This window comes from Cydia splendana, chromosome 1 (genome assembly GCF_910591565.1).
Source record: "Cydia splendana chromosome 1, ilCydSple1.2, whole genome shotgun sequence".
Lineage (NCBI taxonomy): Eukaryota > Metazoa > Arthropoda > Insecta > Lepidoptera > Tortricidae > Cydia > Cydia splendana.
Genome location: NC_085960.1, coordinates 18,089,467 through 18,112,882, shown reverse-complemented (window position 1 = coordinate 18,112,882; position 23,416 = coordinate 18,089,467). Strand labels below are relative to the sequence as shown.

The window sequence follows — 23,416 nt, the reverse complement described above, 5'->3', positions numbered from 1 at the left end:
AGCTAGGTAATTGAGGCTTGTAGCGCCTTTATGAATTTATGAAACCCCCCTTGGGCTAGACCAAAGAAGAATGTAATAGTCTAAGAAAAAACGTGCCCTTTAGCTTGACATCAAAAACAGATAGCGCTGTAGGTACTGCGCTATATGTTTTGCGGTCAATGATTTATCAAACGTAAACTTTTGACAATCCAGAGTTACCATAAAATGTATGGAGCTGTACAGCGCCATCTCATTTACCTGTCAAAATCGAAGCACGAAATTATGTTAGATTTTACGCATCTTACTCAATCAATGTATCTTTGGTTAGACTTTACACAATCAATTAATCTTCGCTTCTCACGTAAGTAAAATTTACACATGTAATTCCGGACTAACTAATATTTTGTACTAAAACTTATGAAAGGAATCTTCAATATTTTGTTTATACTCCCTATATTGGTACAATTTTGTACAAATTGCGGACTAGACTTAAGTACAGTCGCGGTCAGAGTTACTTACATTTTTTTACAAGAATGCCATTAAATTATTTATCTAATTATTACAACGTTAATTAGACATTTAATGATTATCAACTATTGTATATTTCTGTACTACTACACATACTGAGAATTAAAACCAAGCTTGATAATATCCGAATGATTAGATATGAATCAAGTGTAACTCTCAGTACAGATACCGAAGAACGTGCAACTCATCGCGATCTATGATTAAATCAATTACTAGTATAACAGTATAGAATAGTCGTAAAAAGATTGTATACAAATTGTATACTTATACATAAACTAAATGCGGCCGTAAAAATAAGTGCCGTCGAAGCGGGCTATTGGAAACTTTTGGGATGAAACGATTTAAGTTCGATAGTTTATACCATCGCCATAGTAGAAACAAATGTTACAAGATTTTAATTGTTAAGGCGCGTTCAGATCTGGCGAAGGCGCTTAAAAGCCACCAGCAATAGACAATTCGTTCTTAACATTATGGACGCCAATGACGGATATATCCGCACCGTAGGTCCAACGCCAAAGACGGATTAATCATTCACATAGCACACAGCAATATAGACCTACGTGCGTTATACATAAAGATGTAACGCACGTAGGTCTATATTGCTGTGTGGTTCAACTTCAGTTTTGACACTTCGGTGATGTGGCGTCTGAGCGACAGCTAAATGATAAAAACATAACCCTTAGTTTCTTAAAAATAAGAATGAATGTTTATCACTGAGTCTTTCACATTACTTTATACCAAAGCGCAACTCGCGTGCATTATATGAGAAGTTTGAGAATGGCGTATATTCACACTCGTCAGATCTGGACGCACCTATACTGTTGCCTGTCTCCGAAACATCCAAATAGCCCTCCCACGACGATGACCTAAAACGCTAGACGGAATATTCGAGTAACTGACCACGACATAGGTTCTACTTGCACGCAACGCGCTCCTTGCACGTGTCGAGCAGCTCCTTCAACTGCGCGAACTTCGTGTGGGCCTCTTCCAGCATGTTCCTGCGAAAATTGAAGAGATAGGGTTGATGACATATAATTCGTTTTGTAGCATATATGTTGGAACAATTTACCGCCACCAATCAAAAACTACAAATCCGTTACCTCTTTTAAGTACAACCTAAAACAGTATTTACTCGCAACCCAACAAAGTTTATAACCAGTTATAACTAAGCGGACATATTCCAAAACAAAAAAAAAACATATTTGTGAACTATGACTACTATGAGAAATAAATGTGGTCTCTCTCTCTCTCTCTCCTTCTTTCTTACCCGTGTTCTGTCTTGTTCTGTTTCTGTATTAGTTTTAAGTTTTAGTTTTAATTTTGGGTGCCCTGAAAACCAGCGCCGTGTCTTACAGACACTGCTTATGCTGAGCGGCATCCTATTTGGTGTACGTTTTTTTTGTACTTATTTAATTTGCTGTACCTAATGTATGTTTTTATGCCAAATAAATATTTTCTATTTCTATTTCTATTTCTATTTCTATTTCTATTTCTATTTCTATTTCTATTTCTATTTCTATTTCTATTTCTATTTCTATTTCTATTTCTATTTCTATTTCTATTTCTATTTCTATTTCTATTTCTATTTCTATTTCTATTTCTATTTCTATTTCTATTTCTATTTCTATTTCTATTTCTATTTCTATTTCTATTTCTATTTCTATTTCTATTTCTATTTCTATTTCTATTTCTATTTCTATTTCTATTTCTATTTCTATTTCTATTTCTATTTCTATTTCTATTTCTATTTCTATTTCTATTTCTATTTCTATTTCTATTTCTATTTCTATTTCTATTTCTATTTCTATTTCTATTTCTATTTCTATTTCTATTTCTATTTCTATTTCTATTTCTATTTCTATTTCTATTTCTATTTCTATTTCTATTTCTATTTCTATTTCTATTTCTATTTCTATTTCTATTTCTATTTCTATTTCTATTTCTATTTCTATTTCTATTTCTATTTCTATTTCTATTTCTATTTCTATTTCTATTTCTATTTCTATTTCTATTTCTATTTCTATTTCTATTTCTATTTCTATTTCTATTTCTATTTCTATTTCTATTTCTATTTCTATTTCTATTTCTATTTCTATTTCTATTTCTATTTCTATTTCTATTTCTATTTCTATTTCTATTTCTATTTCTATTTCTATTTCTATTTCTATTTCTATTTCTATTTCTATTTCTATTTCTATTTCTATTTCTATTTCTATTTCTATTTCTATTTCTATTTCTATTTCTATTTCTATTTCTATTTCTATTTCTATTTCTATTTCTATTTCTATTTCTATTTCTATTTCTATTTCTATTTCTATTTCTATTTCTATTTCTATTTCTATTTCTATTTCTATTTCTATTTCTATTTCTATTTCTATTTCTATTTCTATTTCTATTTCTATTTCTATTTCTATTTCTATTTCTGACTATTAAAAACATTTAGATTACAATAGATTAAAAATTATAAACTAAAATAAACCTAAGAATGAGTAAAACGAACTTAACAAATAAAATATTGCCCCCCACTCTGGTTGTCTCCCGGATCAAATGTGCCAAAAATACTGGCGGCATTACCCCGCTGAATGGCCAGTGATATTTGTTGGATAAGGAAAGAACCAGAGCGAGGGTCGCAGCCCCTATCCCTTAAGCGTCGCCCTATATCCTTAATAAAGGCTTTGGCCTCGGCACACCAAGGCCCCGCCGTCTCGACGGCAACCGGGACAAAATCGTACACCTGTTCAAGGTTCGCGTACTTGCTGTGCTTCAACCTAGCAGCAGTTTCAGCCGCTGCACCTGCCTTGTTTACCGTGCGCGTGAGATGAGTGGGAGCAAAAGTACTCACACACGTGGCATCCCAAAGCAAGCTGCGGCCCTTCGCCCAAGGAACAAGTGTAAGACCATCCGGTCTCTTGCCGTCCAAACGACTTAGGCCCTGGGGCTCCATGATACATGGGACGTTCGCCGACACCAAAGCTCGCCTTATTAATTCATTAATGGCACAGTGCCTAGGTATCCTACCCACACACCGCAAGCAGCTTAGCCCGTGGTGACCATCCGCCTCCACCATTGCCCCGCACTTACACTGATGTGGCTCGCACACCTTGCCCCCAATTCTCAGTGCTACCGCCATCCGTAACGTGTCATTATCAAGTAAGGTTCCCAAGTGTGGTGACGGCAAGGCATGCAACCATGCCCCGGACTCAGGTTCCCTAACAGCCTTTAGCCTGGCAACGTCCTTCCCTACAGCACTCTCCAATAGGCCCTTATGCCACTCACGGCACAGAATATCATCCCAAAGTCTTTGTGAAGAGGGGTTTTCTGGTCGTTCAACTCCTGCAAAGCGGCACGACCACTCGGAAAGAGCCTCTGTGAGAAATGTAATACAGATATTGCCACCATTTAAGGAGAGAATTCTAGTGGCAAGACCTGATGCCGCATGAGATGATGCTAGGAAAGCCACCAACCCGACGTCACGCATGCAACGTACCCCCAGACCCCCATACCGAACAGGAAGTGATGCCTGGCGCCACTGTGGTTCATCGAAGCTGACATTCAAAACACCCTCTAAGCCCTGTCGAAGTACACGATCAAACACCTGTACATCCTGATCAAACCTCCAAATCGGTGCAGTTCTCAAGATATATGTCACACGAGGCATTGCAAAGCAGTTTCGAAGAAGGATGAGTGAAACGTGCGCCGACAAGTGTTTGAAATGTACAAAAGCAGACTCCAGTGCCTGAGTCTTAGCCCGGACCGCCGAGCTCACCCCCTCTGGAAAAATGGGTGCTCCTAATAAGGAAAATGAAGTTTTGTTCAGCAGCCGGAGACCTGGAAAAACCGACTGGAAGTTAGGCACGGAATCTAATGCTGAGGTACCACATGGATACAGCTCACATTTTGTGGAATTTACCTCTAGCCCAATTGATTGTAAGTAAGGTAAGAGCCTACTTACATCATCCAGGACTACATTAGGGCTTCCTCCAATAGTGCCATCATCCAGGTACCACACGTTCAATGGTGACTGCAAGGTCGTTATACAATTCTGTATCGCAAGACAAAATACCAGAGGACCCAACGGATCTCCTTGTTGAGCACCTACCTGTGAAGAGATCGTGCTGTCACCAAAGAACAGGTTACTTGGAGAGGAATAACATTGGAAAAGAAAGGGATACAAAGTTGGAACACGTGTCTTTACCTGTTCCAATATTATATCTCTTTCTACCGAATTAAATGCATTCTTGACGTCAAGCTTTAATATAACGGTATCGCTGTTCTCACGGGACTCAGCAAAATGCCTAGTCGCATGGATTGCCGCCTCACAACCTAAAGGAGTGCCAAAACCTATTTGACGCGGCTGAAAATACGCTGCCATCTCATCCTTTACCGAACGGCAACCCAACTTAGCAACGAGTCGACGTAAGGTTGTACCTATTGCAATGGGCCTTACGCCTCCATCTTTTTTCTCTAACGCGCATAAACTCGCACCATATAAATAAGGGCAGACTTGGGGGTTAAGCATGCCACGTAAAAGAAAATTACACAATTTAGTAAGCGACTCGAGAAGTTTGTATCCATTGTCACCCACATTTAGCGAGGTGAGTTCCTTCAAATGTTGTGGGCGAAGGCCATCTATGCCGGCAGCAGAGCCATTGTAAAAAGAACCTATTGCGTTAGTAACGTCGGATACTGATATTGTAAGGAAAGGACTCGTTAGGTCAGGCTCAGGCGGAAAATCAAGTGGTCTAGAAGGTGCAGGGTGCTTAGCCCTCAGAGCCTCCAGAGTGTCGGCACTAGACGGAGCAAGAGAAGAATCGGACAACAGGAGACGAACCGCCCCTCTCAAATCTCCATCATGAACCTTGCCTTCTATTGACCGGTACAAGGATGGCGGTTTGTGGCCGGCTGTATCAGGAAAATACAAACTTGAACTGTCAATGTTTTCCTTAACCTTTGAGGTCAAAGATCTGGCCGTCCCGCCCTCAGGCACCCTCAGCGCGGTAAAAGGAAATGACAGAAAAGCGAACCAATCGTTAACCTCATTAGTCCGGAGACACGCATCGACCAATTTTGCCAATTTGCCTGCAGCAAGGTTCCTCGCGCCTTTGGGGATGTGCTTCAACACCCGGACATTCTTTTTCAATGCAGGCAAACTATGAAGACCTGCATCAATCGTGGGTACACCTTGCGCGGGCACTGTACTGGGGTCGAAGCTAGAGGGCCCGGCACTTTCTTTGTGAACCTTACCGATATGCACATTAAGGCCCCTTGACCCTGCATACAACTTAGAAGAACCGGGACAGTGTGGGCACGCTACTTTAGTGGGACAGCTCATATTAAAATTAGACTAAAATTTACAATATGCTTAATAATGTAAAGGATAAAAATATGTATATATAAGTTGATTGATGGCGTCCTGTCGCAAGCCCTGGCTCAGCGGGCAAGGACGCTGAAGGGCCTCGGCCCTGCGCCGTTTGCTGCAGCTGGCTTTCTTGTGGCGGAAGGTACGTCTTTTGGACTCCTATCGATCCCTTGGCAACGTGTGTAATTTCTTATGAGGTACACGAAAACATCACTTTCTATTTCTATTTCTATTTCTATTTCTATTTCTATTTCTATTTCTATTTCTATTTCTATTTCTATTTCTATTTCTATTTCTATTTCTATTTCTATTTCTATTTCTATTTCTATTTCTATTTCTATTTCTATTTCTATTTCTATTTCTATTTCTATTTCTATTTCTATTTCTATTTCTATTTCTATTTCTATTTCTATTTCTATTTCTATTTCTATTTCTATTTCTATTTCTATTTCTATTTCTATTTCTATTTCTATTTCTATTTCTATTTCTATTTCTATTTCTATTTCTATTTCTATTTCTATTTCTATTTCTATTTCTATTTCTATTTCTATTTCTATTTCTATTTCTATTTCTATTTCTATTTCTATTTCTATTTCTATTTCTATTTCTATTTCTATTTCTATTTCTATTTCTATTTCTATTTCTATTTCTATTTCTATTTCTATTTCTATTTCTATTTCTATTTCTATTTCTATTTCTATTTCTATTTCTATTTCTATTTCTATTTCTATTTCTATTTCTATTTCTATTTCTATTTCTATTTCTATTTCTATTTCTATTTCTATTTCTATTTCTATTTCTATTTCTATTTCTATTTCTATTTCTATTTCTATTTCTATTTCTATTTCTATTTCTATTTCTATTTCTATTTCTATTTCTATTTCTATTTCTATTTCTATTTCTATTTCTATTTCTATTTCTATTTCTATTTCTATTTCTATTTCTATTTCTATTTCTATTTCTATTTCTATTTCTATTTCTATTTCTATTTCTATTTCTATTTCTATTTCTATTTCTATTTCTATTTCTATTTCTATTTCTATTTCTATTTCTATTTCTATTTCTATTTCTATTTCTATTTCTATTTCTATTTCTATTTCTATTTCTATTTCTATTTCTATTTCTATTTCTATTTCTATTTCTATTTCTATTTCTATTTCTATTTCTATTTCTATTTCTATTTCTATTTCTATTTCTATTTCTATTTCTATTTCTATTTCTATTTCTATTTCTATTTCTATTTCTATTTCTATTTCTATTTCTATTTCTATTTCTATTTCTATTTCTATTTCTATTTCTATTTCTATTTCTATTTCTATTTCTATTTCTATTTCTATTTCTATTTCTATTTCTATTTCTATTTCTATTTCTATTTCTATTTCTATTTCTATTTCTATTTCTATCTCTATCTCTATCTCTATCTCTATCTCTATCTCTATCTCTATCTCTATCTCTATCTCTATCTCTATCTCTATCTCTATCTCTATCTCTATCTCTATCTCTATCTCTATCTCTATCTCTATCTCTATCTCTATCTCTATCTCTATCTCTATCTCTATCTCTATCTCTATCTCTATCTCTATCTCTATCTCTATCTCTATCTCTATCTCTATCTCTATCTCTATCTCTATCTCTATCTCTATCTCTATCTCTATCTCTATCTCTATCTCTATCTCTATCTCTATCTCTATCTCTATCTCTATCTCTATCTCTATCTCTATCTCTATCTCTATCTCTATCTCTATCTCTATCTCTATCTCTATCTCTATCTCTATCTCTATCTCTATCTCTATCTCTATCTCTATCTCTATCTCTATCTCTATCTCTATCTCTATCTCTATCTCTATCTCTATCTCTATCTCTATCTCTATCTCTATCTCTATCTCTATCTCTATCTCTATCTCTATCTCTATCTCTATCTCTATCTCTATCTCTATCTCTATCTCTATCTCTATCTCTATCTCTATCTCTATCTCTATCTCTATCTCTATCTCTATCTCTATCTCTATCTCTATCTCTATCTCTATCTCTATCTCTATCTCTATCTCTATCTCTATCTCTATCTCTATCTCTATCTCTATCTCTATCTCTATCTCTATTTCTATTTCAATTTCAATTTCAATTTCAATTTCTATTTCTATTTAGTGAAATGCATAGCAATCGACAAACTTTGACTCGCGATCCGCGTGCCGCTCTTTGGGGATACAACAGTGTTTTGTTTGACATAATCGAACAGATTTGCGTCATTGCTCGCAATAATGTGGGCATGACTCCAAAATTTATTAAAGAATTAATCATTTAATTAATTTAATTAATTTTTACCTCAGATTTCATTTTGAACCCTATTCTAAATAGCACTTAAGTATATTTTTGATATAAAAAAAACAACGGGTTGCACTCCGGGAGTGCCGACAGAAGTGAAAACTCAATGACTAGTCCAAAATGACTACAGCACTATGTATAATTGACCCATCCTCCTTTCTATTGAAAAACTTTAGTTCCGAAATTGCTGGCCAGTCAGTGTTGGCCGTAATGGTTAATTCTAATTAACAATTAATCAATTGCATTAACCATTAAGTTTGAGACGTTTAATTACATTGATTGTCAATCTGCATTAACGTTTAATGGAATTAAATAATTTATTTCATAAACTAATAATTAATGTTACTTTTGCTTGGAACTATTAAAATTATAAATAAAAATAACCATTAATACAAGCTTCAGTGAATTATCAGATCGTGATACATATTTTAACATGAGACTCTACACTATATGTTTCTATACACTCATTATAGGTGTATTCCTATTTGTCGCTGCCATATGTGAGTTGGAGACAAATGGGAAACGGGGACAAATGGGATTTATATGCAGAACCTATTCCATCTGTTCCAGGTGGGAACAAATGGGAAAACATCAGAAAATGATGTGTTCCCATTTGTCCCCACCTTATTGGTGTGGAGACAAATGGGAAACGGGGACAAATGGGATTTATATGCAGCGTCTATTCCATCTGTTCCAGGTGGGAAAAAATGGGAAAACATGGGAAAATGATGTGTTCACATTTGTCTCCACACCAATAAGGTGGGGACAAATGGGAATGTTTTATACGAATGAATATGAACGGCGGGAAACAAAAGGGATACGCCCGATATTAGTGTTCCCATTTGTCTCCGCTCCAATGAGATGGGGAAAAATGAAAATATTTCTATGCAGCGTCTTTTCCCATGTTTCTATACACTCATTATAGGTGTATTCCTATTTGTCCCTGCCATATGTGAGTTGGAGACAAATGGGAAACGGGGACAAATGGGATTTATATGCAGAGCCTATTCCATCTGTTCCAGGTGGGAACAAATGGACATACGTCAGAAAATTATGTGTTCCCATTTGTCCCCCCCTTATTGGTGTGGAGACAAATCCTAAACGGGAACAAATGGGATTAATATGAGGCGTCTATTCCATCTATTCTAGGTGGGAACAAATGGGAAAACATCGGAAAATGATGTGTTCCCATTTGTCTCCACACCAATAAGGTGGGGACAAATGGGAAATATTTATATGCAGTCTTTTCTTACATGTTCCCCGCGGGGACAAATGGGAATACACCCATTATTGGTTATAATGGGTGCATTATTGGTGTATTCCCACTTGTCCCCTATGCATGTGTCCTACGCCATACATGAGAAGGGACAAATGGGAATACATCATTTTCCGATGTTTTCCCATTTGTTCCCGATTCGCGTGACCTACGCCATGCATGAAGCTGGGACAAATGGGAATGTTTTATATGAATGAATATGAACGGCGGGGAAAAAAAGGGATACACCCGATATTAGTGTTCCCATTTGTCTCCGCTCCAATGAGATGGGGAAAAATGGAAATATTTATGTGCAGCTTCTTTTCCCATATGTTTCTATACACTCATTATAGGTGTATTCCTATTTGTCCCTGCCATATGTGAGTTGGAGATAAATGGGAAACGGGGACAAATGGGATTTATATGCAGAGCCTATTCCATCTGTTCCAGGTGGGAACAAATGAGAAAACATCGCAAAATGAAGTGTTCCCATTTGTCCCCACCTTATTAGTGTGGAGACAAATGGGAAACGGGGACAAATGGGATTTATATGCAGCGTCTATTCCATCTGTTCCAGGTGGGAAAAAATGGGAAAATGATGTGTTCCCATTTGTCCCTTCTCTCATGTATCGCGTAGGACACGTGGATAGGGGATAAGTGGGAATACGCCAACAATGCACCCATTATAACCAATAATGAGTGTATTCCCATTTGTCCCCTCGGGGAACATATAGGAAAAGACTGCATATAAATATTTCCCGTGTGTCCCCACCTTATTGGTGTGGAGACAAATGGGAACACATCATTTTCCGATGTTTTCCCATTTGTTCTCACCTGGAACAGATGGAATAGACGCTGCATATAAATCCCATTTGTCCCCGTTTCCCATTTGTCTCTACACCAATAAGGTGGGGACAAATGGGAACACATCATTTTCTGATGTTTTCCCATTTGTTCCCAACTGGAACAGATGGAATAGGCTCTGCATAAGAAATCCCATTTGTCCCCGTTTCCCATTTGTCTCCAACTCACATATGGCAGGGTCAAATAGGAATACACCTATAATGAGTGTATATAAACATATGGGAAAAGACGCTGCATAGAAATATTTTCATTTTTCCCCATCTCATTGGAGCGGAGCCAAATGGGAACACTAATATCGGGTGTATCCCTTTTGTTCCCCGCCGTTCATATTCATTCATATAAAACATTCCCATTTATCCCCACCTTATTGGTGTGGAGACAAATGTGAACACATCATTTTCCCATGTTTTCCCATTTTTTCCCACCTGGAACAGATGGAATAGACGCTGCATATAAATCCCATTTACTCCGTATCCCATTTGTCTCCACACCAATAAGGTGGGAACAAATAGGAACACATCATTTTCTGATGTTTTCCCATTTGTTCCCACCTGGAACAGATGGAATAGGCTCTGCATATAAATCCCATTTGTCCCCGTTTCCCATTTGTCTCCACACCAATACGTTGGGGACAAATGGGAACACTTCATTTTCCGATGTTTTCTCATTTGTTCCCACCTGGAACAGATGGAATAGGCTCTGCATATAAATCCCATTTTTCCCCGTTTCCCATTTGTCTCCAACTCACATATGGCAGGGACAAATAGGAATACACCTATAATGAGTGTATAGAAACATATGGGAAAAGAAGCTGCACAGAAATATTTCCATTTTTCCCCATCTCATTGGAGCGGAGACAAATGGGAACACTAATATCGGGTGTATCCCTTTTGTTCCCCGCCGTTCATATTCATTCACATAAAACATTCCCATTTATCCCCACCTTATTGGTGTGGAGACAAATGTGAACACATCATTTTCCCATGTTTTCCCATTTTTTCCCACCTGGAACAGATGGAATAGACGCTGCAAATAAATCCCATTTACCCCGTTTCCCATTTGTCTCCACACCAATAAGGTGGGAACAAATAGGAACACATCATTTTCTGATGTTTTCCCATTTGTTCCCACCTGGAGCAGATGGAATAGGCTCTGTATATAAATCCCATTTGTCCCCGTTTCCCATTTGTCTCCACACCAATAAGGTGGGGACAAATGGGAACACTTCATTTTCCGATGTTTTCTCATTTGTTCCCACCTGGAACAGATGGAATAGGCTCTGCATATAAATCCCATTTGTCCCCGTTTCCCATTTGTCTCCAACTCACATATGGCAGGGACAAATAGGAATACACCTATAATGAGTGTATAGAAACATATGGGAAAAGAAGCTGCACAGAAATATTTCCATTTTTCCCCATCTCATTGGAGCGGAGACAAATAGGAACACTAATATCGGGTGTATCCCTTTTGTTCCCCGCCGTTCATATTCATTCACATAAAACATTCCCATTTGTCCCAGCTTCATGCATGGCGTAGGTCACGCGAATCGGGGACAAATGGGAATACACCAATAAGCACCCATTATTACCAATAATTACCAATAATGGGTGAATTCCCATTTGTCTTCGCGGGGAACATATGGGAAAACCCTGCATAAAAATACAGAGACAAAAATTACGATGTTTATTCTTGTTAATTGTTAATTATCAATCACATTTTTAATTTTCATTCAAAATTGATTTAATTTTTAATGGTTTGTAAAGCAATAACCATTAATTCTTTTTAATTGTTAGTGGTTCGAAATAAATTAATATTAATGCAAATTGATGATCAATGCAATTGATAATTAATTTCCCTTCAATGGTTAATGGTTAATGGCAATTAACCTTTTCAATGGTTAATTTTTAATGGTCAATTGCATTAACGTTCGGCCAACACTGTGGCCAGTCAGCTTAAAATTGTAGCGTTAATTGTTTAAAATTCGAATAGAAATTGTAAAGTTACCTTGCAGACCTCGCATCTAAATATATTTGGTCATGATATTTTGAGTTTTATTCACCAGTACTAGAGTTCGAAACTTTTATTAGCGATTTCATCAAGATGTAGCTTTATTGAATTATATATAGTGATATAAAGTTATGTAACTGTGAGATCGTCGTATTTCAGCCCGTACAAGATTAGAACATTGAGCTTTATTGCTTAATATAAAAGTCCAGTTTTAAATAATTGACCTGATTATGAAACGTTATGACTAAAGTTATTTGGTGAATAACATTGTCCGTGACACATGACGTCACCGTTACGTTACGCGTCTGAATCGAGTTTATCATTTTTTTCCCCACCTCAAGAAGTGCTCAGCGCCGCTAAAGAAGTTTTCACTTCAAAAATAGTACCTACATAAAATTTAGAACACATACTGATTATTTTCTTTAATAAATTTACATCATAAGAAATCTTTGTTATTTATTGATTAGGAATCAAAATTAAACCTCAGGTAAGAAATTAATTAAGTGATTAATTATTTAATCAATTTTGGAGTCATGTCCACATTATTGCGAGCAAAGACGCAAATTTGTCCGATCTCTGTAGCTGACATGTTAAATCAGCTTCTTTTCCGAACTGTCAAAACGCTTAACCGCTATGAAGTGTCTATGAGGCACAGACATGTGACGACGTACCTGCACTTGATGCAGAATATCCTCAGGCTGTGCGTGTGGATCTGGCGGCTGTCGCGGCTGATGAGGTTCACCGAATCTTTGAAAACCATCTCCAGGCGCGACACGTGCTCGTCCAAGCTCGGGTCTGAAGGGTCTATACTTAATGCGCTGAAAATAAAAGAAAATCTCATTAATTTAAAAAAAATATTCTGTTACTCTTTTTATGTCTCACAAAATTAGTGAACGAGGAACACAATTTAATTCTGTAAATTATAACATTGCCTAAAAGGTAAAGCATCATCGTTCAGGCATTTGTTATTCTACTCAAATATTTCCTCAGATTTATCGTTATTAATGTTAAAACCTACATGCAGGTATTGTCCAGCATATGTCAGGAAGGTTTACTTATTTGTAGATACGTCACGAAGTTCGTCTGTAGCAGTCTTCCTTCGAAGATAAATCTAAAGATACCGAAAAGACTGACAATATTCGATGGTGGCCAACAGCCGCTCGACCAGCAGCCGGACGCCTGCAGTTCCAGAGGTTTCACAAGCATAATTATTACTACTGAAGTGCACCCTTGGAAACTCTGCTAACCTTTTTTTTTCTTTTTTTTTTTCTCGCAGGGGTAAATACATTTACGTATCTCACCCCCGGGCTGCGAAGGCCCGTTGGGGATGGGGTGGTATGTGGGACTCGCTCCTCCCGTATTTCCTCTGTTACTCAGAGGGAGGGGAGGAGAATACCCACTAACTTCCCCTGCGGCGTTACCCTCTCTGCCGTTTTTGGGGAGCATCATGAGGTCACGAGTATTCTACCACGATGCTAACTGAACATCAGCAACAAGTTTAGCCGTAGGCAGTTGTATTTGTAGGACGACTTACCCTTTGATGGCCATGGTGAGATAGTTGACCTGGTTGCTGAACATGGGCAGCTTACTGGTGATCACGTCGAGGGGGTCATCCGTCGGCAGCTTGTCCTCTATGCTGTGCTCCACGCCCAAGCCCGTCGCCAACTTTGCACTGATAAATTAAAAGTCACCATAAAAGTAGTCGAAAAGACGATAAATGGGTAACGATGAGCGTGTTTTTTCTTCGCAGCCAAGCATCAACAATTAACATGATTATTCATCTTCTTATTTTTATTCCCTTAATTAGTAAAAAAATAAATCATCCACATCTATTTGTACGTTTCTTTGCGAGGGAGAATACTCAATCGCTAACCTTTCTGATCTTCAAACAAAATGGCCAAAGTATTTATTTATGAGTATGACTATTGTATTTTTTTGTTGTTTTCTTCTGATGGACCCATACCTAAATCAACTTTTTTTTAATTTCGGCAGGTTACAAGTCAGACTCGTTGTTATAGAATTTTCGCGATCCCAGGACGCCTCCCCAAACTATCCCCAAATGGCACATTGTGGGAAAACATTTCTCAGTGGAAAAACCCGGTAGGTAAGAGTCCCACATACCCCCTCAAATGGGCCGACCTCAGGCCCAGGGGGACGATACGTACATTCCCACACCGTCAAAAAAAGGGTTAAAAGTCAGACTCACCAGTAGCTAGAGAACACTGTCCAGATTCCCTCAAAGGCCTCTATTACGGGCAACTCTGGCCGGGGATCTCGCTTCTCCAGTCGCTCCACGGTCATCTTAGCTAGCTCCATGTATTCGGGAATTATCAGGCATTTACGAGCTATGTCCAGACAGAGCTCTTTGAAATTCGTTACTTCGGATTGTGACAAAGACTTCGGGTCTGTAAAGAATATGGTGGAGATTTGTTTTAGAAAAGCTGATAAATAACTTAGCGCCACTTGCACCATCCCACTAACCACGGGGTTAAGTGGTTAAACCATTAAGCCAGTGTCGAATTATACTGGTAACCTGGTAACTCCAGGTTTAACCGGTTAACCCCGGGTTAGTGGGATGGTACAAGTGGCACTAAGTAAACTTATTAAAAGTCGAAATTTCGATAGACAATTAAAAGAACAGAAATCCAAAATAAAAAATCTAACAGAATAATAATCTGACGGGTCGTTTGGCAAAAGTGCAAATTAAGAGTGCTCATTTAGTGTACCTTTTCTCTCAATAGAAGCAAGAGAATTCTTCAAATCAGTAATTAAATGTTCTATTCTTGGGAAGACCTCGTTGAAGACCGCCACCCAGTGCTTGAGCAAACACTGCAGCACATCTGCTAGCGACCAAGGCGGCGGTTTGAAGAGCACATGCTTCCATAAGTTGTTGTATTTCGCTCGCATTTCATTCTGAAAACGTTCAATAAATGTAGGCTTCACACGAGAATTGATGGATATTGACTTTTCTTCATTTTGAGATCGAGGAAATAAAATCTATTTAAATATTTCAAACCGTACAATAAAAGAGGCACAGGCTACACAAATACTGTAGGATTGGTTTTGACAAATCCAACGGCTTCTGTTCTGGCGCATTATGAGGCGTTTACAAAGCACACGTAAGTGTAAATTTACTTGTAAAATGCTACGATTCGAGTAGCACAACTGAGTTGTATTTTACATGATTTAAACCATAACTAACAATCGGCATAGAAATAAGTGCTGGCTGTCATATTAAATTTGAACGGAAGTGGCGCTTTTATGTATAAGGTGACATCGATTGTCTTTTGTGCTCTGTCTAGTAGTTTAAGTGGTATGTGGCACACTCAGACCGACGAGTATCTTGAGGCCAGCGGGTACCGGACCCGCATTGCACGGCCCCACACAATTCGTAGGGAGGGGATCAAGCGTTTCTGATCCCCCCCACATTGTAAGGGTGCCCTGGCGATAAGCCGGGGCTGCCGTGGTGGAATGGCATCGATCCCAGTGCGCCCTCAAGAACGGCAAAGAGGGTGAAACGCCGGAGTGGGTTTAGTGGGGGGAAACGAGGGTAATGTGATCCCACAGCTCCTACCTCCAGTATGTTGGCCAGCAGCTGGTGCATGGTGTCGCGGTGCCGCAGCACGGTGTGCGCTCGGTCCGGGTCGGGCGCCACCTGCGGCTTGCTCTCCAGCAGGGGCTTAAGCTCGCTCAGGCCTATACAACGCAGTCCGTTCACAACCGCCTTGTTGCATAGGTTCTTATCATTTGATAGTAGGATCTGAAGGTGTGATACAATTTGTTAATAGAAACTTTATTGTGAAAATAATAAAAATGCAAGATTAAGGTTCACGTTAGGAATTATCCGTATGGAATGACAGGTGCAAGCGAGACAGCGCTATGTATTTGTAGAGCGACGTCCCGTTCCCATCTGTCATTCCGTACGGAAACCGTATGAAAATTCCGAACGTCTGCGGCCATCCTTAAAATGGGCTACTCGGAAACTGCCACTACTAGCACTTTCTGCTTGTTCTGATTATCAAAAGGCTCCCATGCCTATCAATCATTTCTTAATAAGGAACCTATATCTTTTTATTCTATCACTATGAATGTATATGTAGGTACTCACCACAGATTTACCCCTCCCTGCCTGTTGTAACGCACAATTCAGTATTTCATCATCTGGAAGCTCACACGGATGTATATGTGAATTCGCGTCTCTAAGTGACTGTCCTGGAATAGAAAACATTATTCATGTACTCTACAGTATACAAATCAGTTTCACCAATCCATCTGTCATGGCTATTAGTCTGTAAGGCTGTTTTCCTGTTGTTTCTTTCTGAAATAACTCTTTATTGACACAATTTTTGAACATACTTAAAAAGAGTTATTATAACTCAATCCTTCAAATCTATTAACAATTTTTTTTTTATATCAAATCTTGTAAAAATCATAGGTCATACTAGAAGCCCCATTCCTTAAATTATATGATTATCAATATAATTATCATACGGGCAATTCATACCTTTTATCCTATTATTTTCCGGCAGTGATTTGTAAAGGTAGTCCATAGCGGCCCTCGCGCGTTTGCAAATGGCGCCGTTACCGTTGTTGTTGTCTTTCAGCCTGTCCAGTTCATTGATTACTCGCCACGGAACTAGGAGCGTTGGCTGCTCCTTGTAACCTGAGGGTGGAGACAAGAATGTAACATAACTTGGTAATATGTTAGTCAGCCAAGTACATGGATAATTTACTTATATTTTTATGAGCTGTTTGTTCGGAACCTAAACTAGTAACCAAAGATCTATTGATTGCGATGAAATCAAAATTTGACATAATTATCTTCGGAACATAAAAAAATATATAATTATCATTCACATGTACACATTTTATTGGAATAAAAACTATGGAACTGTTTTAAAAGACCCAGGAAGAGTCCAATAATCCATACAATATGAGTATGACAAAATCTTATTATTAATCAGTAATTCCCCCACTGTTCTAAGTATTATGGTGGTGTTGTAAACTGGAAATAGCTTTTATGACTTTTACCTTACCTTTTATGTGTGAATTGAGAACATTCTTGATAACATCTAATTCATGGATAAAAATATTTGTGTCAACAACTAGCACAACATCTTCTGTCTCATTCCCTGTACTTTGATTTGGTACTTTTGGAGGAGGCTCATATTGGATAACTGGTGTGGGAGGTGGGCTCTTGATCTGTAAGTTATAAAAACAATATTAAAATATGCAGGGATATCCTATAGAAAACATTGACATAGTGATTCGCCAAAATGTAGGCGCAGTAGAATTGTTTTTTCACGATTTTGGCGTTGGCCTTATAGTAAAAGATGCTCAGTATGACCTATCGCTCTGTATCCTTATCACATAAAAAAATTACACCAACATGTTTGCTGATTTTTACTCCCCAGGCAAAGAGGGGTATTATTAGTTGAACCCTTTGAAAGCCACATCTATCGTGCGCGGTGCCTCATGCGGGTCATCATGAACCTTGTCAGAATGCACGAAAGTTGAAATTGGGCTGAAACCGCGCGCGTCAGTTGACGTTTTTGGAGGTCAAAGCAGCATTGCCGCTATCAGAGATGAACCATTTATTTATAATCAAAAGTCTATAAGATGGTTCTTAGCAATGTTTGGTGGAAATGACTCAAGAGTACTTATTTATTTAGTTGTAATGATTGTTCTGCTTTATTTTAATATAATCCTCAGGTGACTTTAATACATCAAAATGTGCTCAATAAGTAGTAACTAAAAATCATACTAACCTCTTTACAATCAACCTCCATGGCTTCTTCAGGGAATACAATATCATCCAAACAATCTTCCATTTCATTAATAGCTTCATTACTTAAATCATTTCTAAGTGTCTCCATCCGTTCCTTTGCACTAGAAAATGTCTTCACAGGCACCACAGGTTCATCTTTCATTTTGTAACTTAGTTTTGACTTAATAGCCGACATCAACTTGCTAGCTTCAGAAAACTGTGGAGGAGTTGCTGGATGCTTCATGAATGGGTAATCTGCTGTCTGATTACAGATACCCTGTTCAATATCCGCAAAAGTGTCCTTTTGTACAGACTTATTATTATACTCCTCAGGTAATTGAGCCTTCATGGATGATAATATTTTGTTAGCTGCTAGAAACTGTGAGGGTGATGGAATGGACTGTAGACTATCACTGCCAGGTGAATGTGTGGTTGGACATTTTGCTTCACTGATTGGACTTTTTAATTCTGGAACTTTATGATGTGTTTCAGTTTGTGGTATTACTTTAGGACTTATTCTCGGGGCTTTAGGTTTAGGGGTAGATTCTAAACTTTCATGGAGAGCTTCTGATGCTAGTTGGGCCCTTAATTTAGCGAGTCTTGAATTGGCTGAGGATTTTCCAGAAGAGTTGCTTGATCTGCTCGGAAATGGTTTTACAGGTGTCTTTTTTATGCTGGAATTGAGTTTTTCAGGTGTGTGCACAGGTGTTGCTAAAAAACCAACAATTACATAAGTTTTCAAAATAAAGATTGCAAGTAAGAACTATTTTACGGGTGTTTTATTTTACATTTTTATTTTTTGCCATAGTATGACTAGCATTTTATTAGTCATAAGAGTCAAATAATTTTATCATTATTTTCTGTGAAGGTGTTTAATTCTGCCTACCCACAGGCTTCCTGTACTTAAAACCTACACTCAGGAGGGACGCAAAAAAGACCGGAATGTCTAATGTTGTTGAGCATTAGGGCCCCCCCACATCTGGCGTCTTTCGAGCGTCGGCGTCTGTCGGCGTCGGTCCAGCGCTATGGAAAATGACGTCGCTGCGCAGTTGCGTCGACGCTGCGTCGACGTTGCGTCGAAGTCGGCCATAGAATTGTAGACGCCGACGCTCGAAAGACGCCAGATGTGGGGGGGCCCTTAGACTTTCCGGTCAGTGCTACATCTATTGTCACTTGACAGTACTACTACTGCTAATTAAAGTACCGATAATTCCGCTACTCAATGCTAGATGTCGACTATGAAAATAATAGTCTTTTTGGTACCAAAACTGATGTATGGAGTGAGCACTCTTGTCTTACTATATTTCTCTATGGTTGAGTCAAATGTAATGCCCATGTTACATCAATGCTATATGCAACATTTAATTACTTTTTTTAATAAAAAAAAACAGGTAAAATAAAAATTTTTTTTTTTAATTAACTACTCCAGTTAGTTTTCTTAAACATTCTTACCTATACCCTGAAGTTAATGGAATTCAATAAAAACATGGTGTACCATTTTTGCTGATAACCATATTTTAACTAGAGATGCACCGGATATTTGGTTACTATCCGGTATCCGGCCTATCCGGCCATTATTTTAATATCCGGCTGGATACCGGATAGAGACTTAGTATCCGGCCGGATACCGGATAGTAACTTTGCCTGATTTCGGAGTAAACAAATTGGATCTAAGGAACAGTCCCGGTCATAATCGGCCCCGTTTATTATTTTAAAACAATTTAAACATTCCACTCACTTGCACGCGCACTCATTTCGAACCCAGAAAAGAGTCCGCGCGAACGTTAACTACGAAACAGGTCAAAACCTGCACAATACGCAACTGAAAAACCGAAATGTAGGTATAGTTTCGCCGGCCGGATACCGAATATTCGGCCATTGGTCAGGTCGAATATCCATTATCCGGCCAACCAACTATCCGTTGCATCTCTAATTTTAACCATTGAACAATACTAAATTTTGCTAATTAGGCGAAGTTCTAACACACCATATAGACCTTCGCTGCGTATTATTTAGCCTGAAACCAAATTCTTATAAGCCTGAAATACAACATCTAAAACAAACCTTGCTTTTGCTTTTTCTTTGGAGTCTCTGCATTACTATCACTTTTCCTCTTCAAGTATTTTCTAGCGGATTCTTCTTTTTGGATTTTTTCCTGTTTTTCCTTCTGCTTTTTACTCTTTTTCTTACTTTTATCATGTTCATCTTCAGCCTTGAAAAAAGGTATATATATATTGATCAATTTTGCTTATATAGATCTAAATAATAGTTTGAAGAAGGTTGAAATGTGTCTCAGATTTGAATACAAGCAGGCAATGTTAATATATTTATAAACATTTGTATTGTAAACAATAATTATCTTTAAAATTGCGAAACATACCTGTGGTTGACTCCAAGAGGATCTGCCTGTTTTCTTGTGAAAGTAATACTTCCTTCCTGGTATTGATTTTGACTTACATAATACCCAACCGTCGGGTAACTTTCCTCCATCCTTTTTGTCTGAATTCATAGCGAATTACATTAAATTTACTAATTTACATTCGTGAAAAATTGAGAAATTCTAATTTACGTTTTGTTGTCTATGATGCTTTATGTTTTGATTCCTAGCGATGAAGATGAAGCGTTTTGATACATTATAAAGCTAAGTATACACTTTTCGCACCATACCATAGCTAGAAATGGCTGCGTTCATAGATCGAATCCATACATGTCAAGCTGACATTACTAGAAAACAGCTGATTAACCTAAAAACATTCGTTATAAAATGGAATTCCACAGAAATGAACAATGTTATTAGAAATGTTATATCATGTGAGCCATACTAAGTAATACAAGATTCCCGTATATAAAGATGGAGAAAATTGTTAAGTTTAGCACTACCATTCGGAACAATTGGAAAAAATCTGTCGTAGGGGCTTGCGCATTGGCTTATGGAGCCTCGGTAGCAAAGGAAAAATACGAGTAAGATTTATCTGTTAGATTCCTAAGTCTGGTTGAATACATTAGGTGTTTTGTCATTATAACAAAACACCCAATATACTCACACTCAAATGTGTATATTTCTTGCAGCATCAATATTCTTATGAGAGCTGCATGCAAGGAAGCGGCTCTATATGGAGATGCATTAATACCAATGGAGCGTAATCCTACTGTTGTAACTGTGATCCTCAATCCCGTCGCCAATAAGAGGTCAGCTAAAAAGGACTTTGAGAAATATTGTGAACCACTACTGCACCTTGCCGGTTTGCAAGTTGATGTTGTGCAAACAGCTTCAGAGGGGAATGCAAAGGAAATCGTGGAGACCTTGAAGGGTACAGAGGCAATCATTGTAGCAGGTGGTGATGGGACTTTATCAGAGACAGTTACAGGTAATTAAGAATAGTATTCACAACATACTAAGGCAGTCTTCACACAGGTACCACAAACAGATGGGGTTATATTTGAACAATTTGCTTGTCTCCGGTTGAAGTTAATAATTCATTAGGTATGTTTACATTTTAGGTCTCCTCCGCAGAAATGATGAAGCCAATCGTTTTCCACTTGGAGTTCTTCCTCTTGGCCGCACAAACAAGCTCGGAAACAGCTTGTTTCCTGGTGGATCTGACAATGTGGAAAAAGTCAAACAGCTTATTGATGCTTCAATGGCTATAATCAGAGGCAAAACTGAATGGAAAGATGCGCTCAAAATAGAACAGATCACAGATGGCGAGGAAACCCCAAGACCAATCTTTGCCATGAGTTCTATAGAATGGGGCGCTTTTAGAGACACAATGGCCAAGAAAGATAAATATTGGTTCACTGCAGGTCTAAGAGAATATGCCACATTTCTTTTTAATGGTTATAAGGACTCTATTACTTGGAATTGCAGTGGCACACTGAAATACACGCCGCCTTGTGCTGGATGTGCTAATTGTGTGCAAAAAAAGCCTGAACCTAAAAAGAAATGGTCATTCTTTATTCCCAGCATGCAAGCTACAACTGTAGGCCCAAAAGAGATTAATCCAGAATGCTTAAAATCAGAGGAGTTGTGTTTTAAGACAGCAGAGTTTAAAATAGAAACGGCTGCAGAGAAGCAGGAGAAACCCTCTTTAAAAATAATATTGGGGAAGAGCAGCTATTCATACGCACAATTTGTTAGCGAAGGTTGGGACAGATTGAAAAAGAAGCCAGAAGGTAAAGAAGTTATTTGTGCTCGAACCGTGGAACTTTTGCCTCACGATCCAGGCAAAGAGGTCACCATAGAGATTGACAAGGAAGAATTTGAGTTAAAACCAGTTAAAGTTACAATACTGCCGAAAATTGTTAAATTATTTTGCCTACAATAAATGGTTAAATAAAACCTGGTTCTGGCTTTTTGAACAATTAATAAAATGAGATATGAAGAGCTTCTAATATGCCATCCAGTTAAAATGAAAGAAATTCTCTTCCTCTATCAGTATAAGAATATGTATCAGAATAGGAAATAAAGTAAAACAATATTTAGAACACAAAACAATATATTTCCTACCTCAAAAAACGAACAATTGTGTGACATCATGCCAACGACCAAACTGCAGTTATTTTGACCTGTTATCTCCTTAATAGTTGCAGTGGCGTAACTAGGGGGGGGGTTGGAGGGGGCACGTGCCCCGGGCGCCGTCCAAGGGGGGGCGCCAAAATGGGCAAAAGACTTCCTCTCTGCCTTGCCAAAAGGCAGCAGGGAAACTTGTCAGTCGTATTTACTACCACTGTGAAGTGTGAAATGCGGATGGTAATCTGGCCCACAGCGCAAAAGAGAAAGCGGATCTTTTAGGTACTCTTTTTGCCTCGAACTCGACCTTGAAAGACGACGGTAGCGCCCTACTGCCCACCAGCCCGCAGTGCGAATACTCTATGCCAGAAACTTCTATCAAGCAGAGGGATATTCGGCGGGAGCAGGGGTTCGAAACTCCTGACTTCGGTCAAACTCGGCTCCGCTCGGCTCAGCATTGCTCCGAGCAATTATTAGGGTTGGCACCACTTGACTTCCTTTTGCGTGCACGACCACAGATAAGATAATCACTTGATTTTTGACAACCCTAAATAGCCGAAAGGGATAGTGCCATATATTAGAAAGAGACAGCATGATTCGACCCTGAACCGCTGTCAAACTTCGTTTTTGTAGGAAGTTTCCTTTCTGTACGGAAGTACTATTAATTATTCTGTGGCGGGAGTTGCTATGCTTTCGTTTTATAAGGCGAGCGGGCCGAGTGCTTCAGAGTTGTGTCCCGTGTTAGCGCGTCTTTTCCGTTAGGGGTCTCCTGTCGAAGTTACAATCTTATGGACTGTCCAAGAGAATACCTATGCAAATGGA

At 38.3% G+C, this 23,416-nt stretch overlaps 2 protein-coding genes across 3 annotated transcripts; one reads left to right on the top strand and one right to left on the bottom strand.

Moving 5' to 3' along the window:
• Positions 1 to 1,345: 1,345 nt before the first annotated feature.
• On the bottom strand, positions 1,346 to 20,703 carry LOC134791341 (transcriptional protein SWT1). The gene is made up of 12 exons (XM_063762357.1): positions 20,465 to 20,703; positions 20,149 to 20,296; positions 18,086 to 18,795; positions 17,354 to 17,519; positions 16,822 to 16,980; positions 16,426 to 16,529; positions 15,892 to 16,077; positions 15,044 to 15,230; positions 14,524 to 14,722; positions 13,852 to 13,989; positions 12,989 to 13,135; positions 1,346 to 1,505 (listed from the first exon to the last, which is right to left on the bottom strand). Exons 1-12 carry the CDS (start codon positions 20,591 to 20,593, stop codon positions 1,421 to 1,423), a joined length of 2,358 nt encoding a protein of 785 aa, XP_063618427.1. The 5' UTR covers positions 20,594 to 20,703; the 3' UTR covers positions 1,346 to 1,420.
• Positions 20,704 to 20,810: 107 nt separating this feature from the next.
• On the top strand, positions 20,811 to 22,430 carry LOC134791323 (acylglycerol kinase, mitochondrial). Of its 2 annotated transcripts, none has more exons than XM_063762349.1 (3): positions 20,811 to 21,045; positions 21,154 to 21,395; positions 21,586 to 22,430. In XM_063762349.1, the coding sequence occupies exons 1-3, from the start codon at positions 20,936 to 20,938 to the stop codon at positions 22,407 to 22,409; spliced, it is 1,176 nt and encodes a 391-aa protein (XP_063618419.1). In that variant the 5' UTR covers positions 20,811 to 20,935; the 3' UTR covers positions 22,410 to 22,430. The 2 variants fall into 2 exon arrangements, with proteins under 2 accessions (XP_063618419.1, XP_063618412.1); XM_063762342.1 differs by having other exon boundaries at positions 21,154 to 21,452.
• The last annotated feature ends 986 nt before the right edge of the window (positions 22,431 to 23,416 follow it).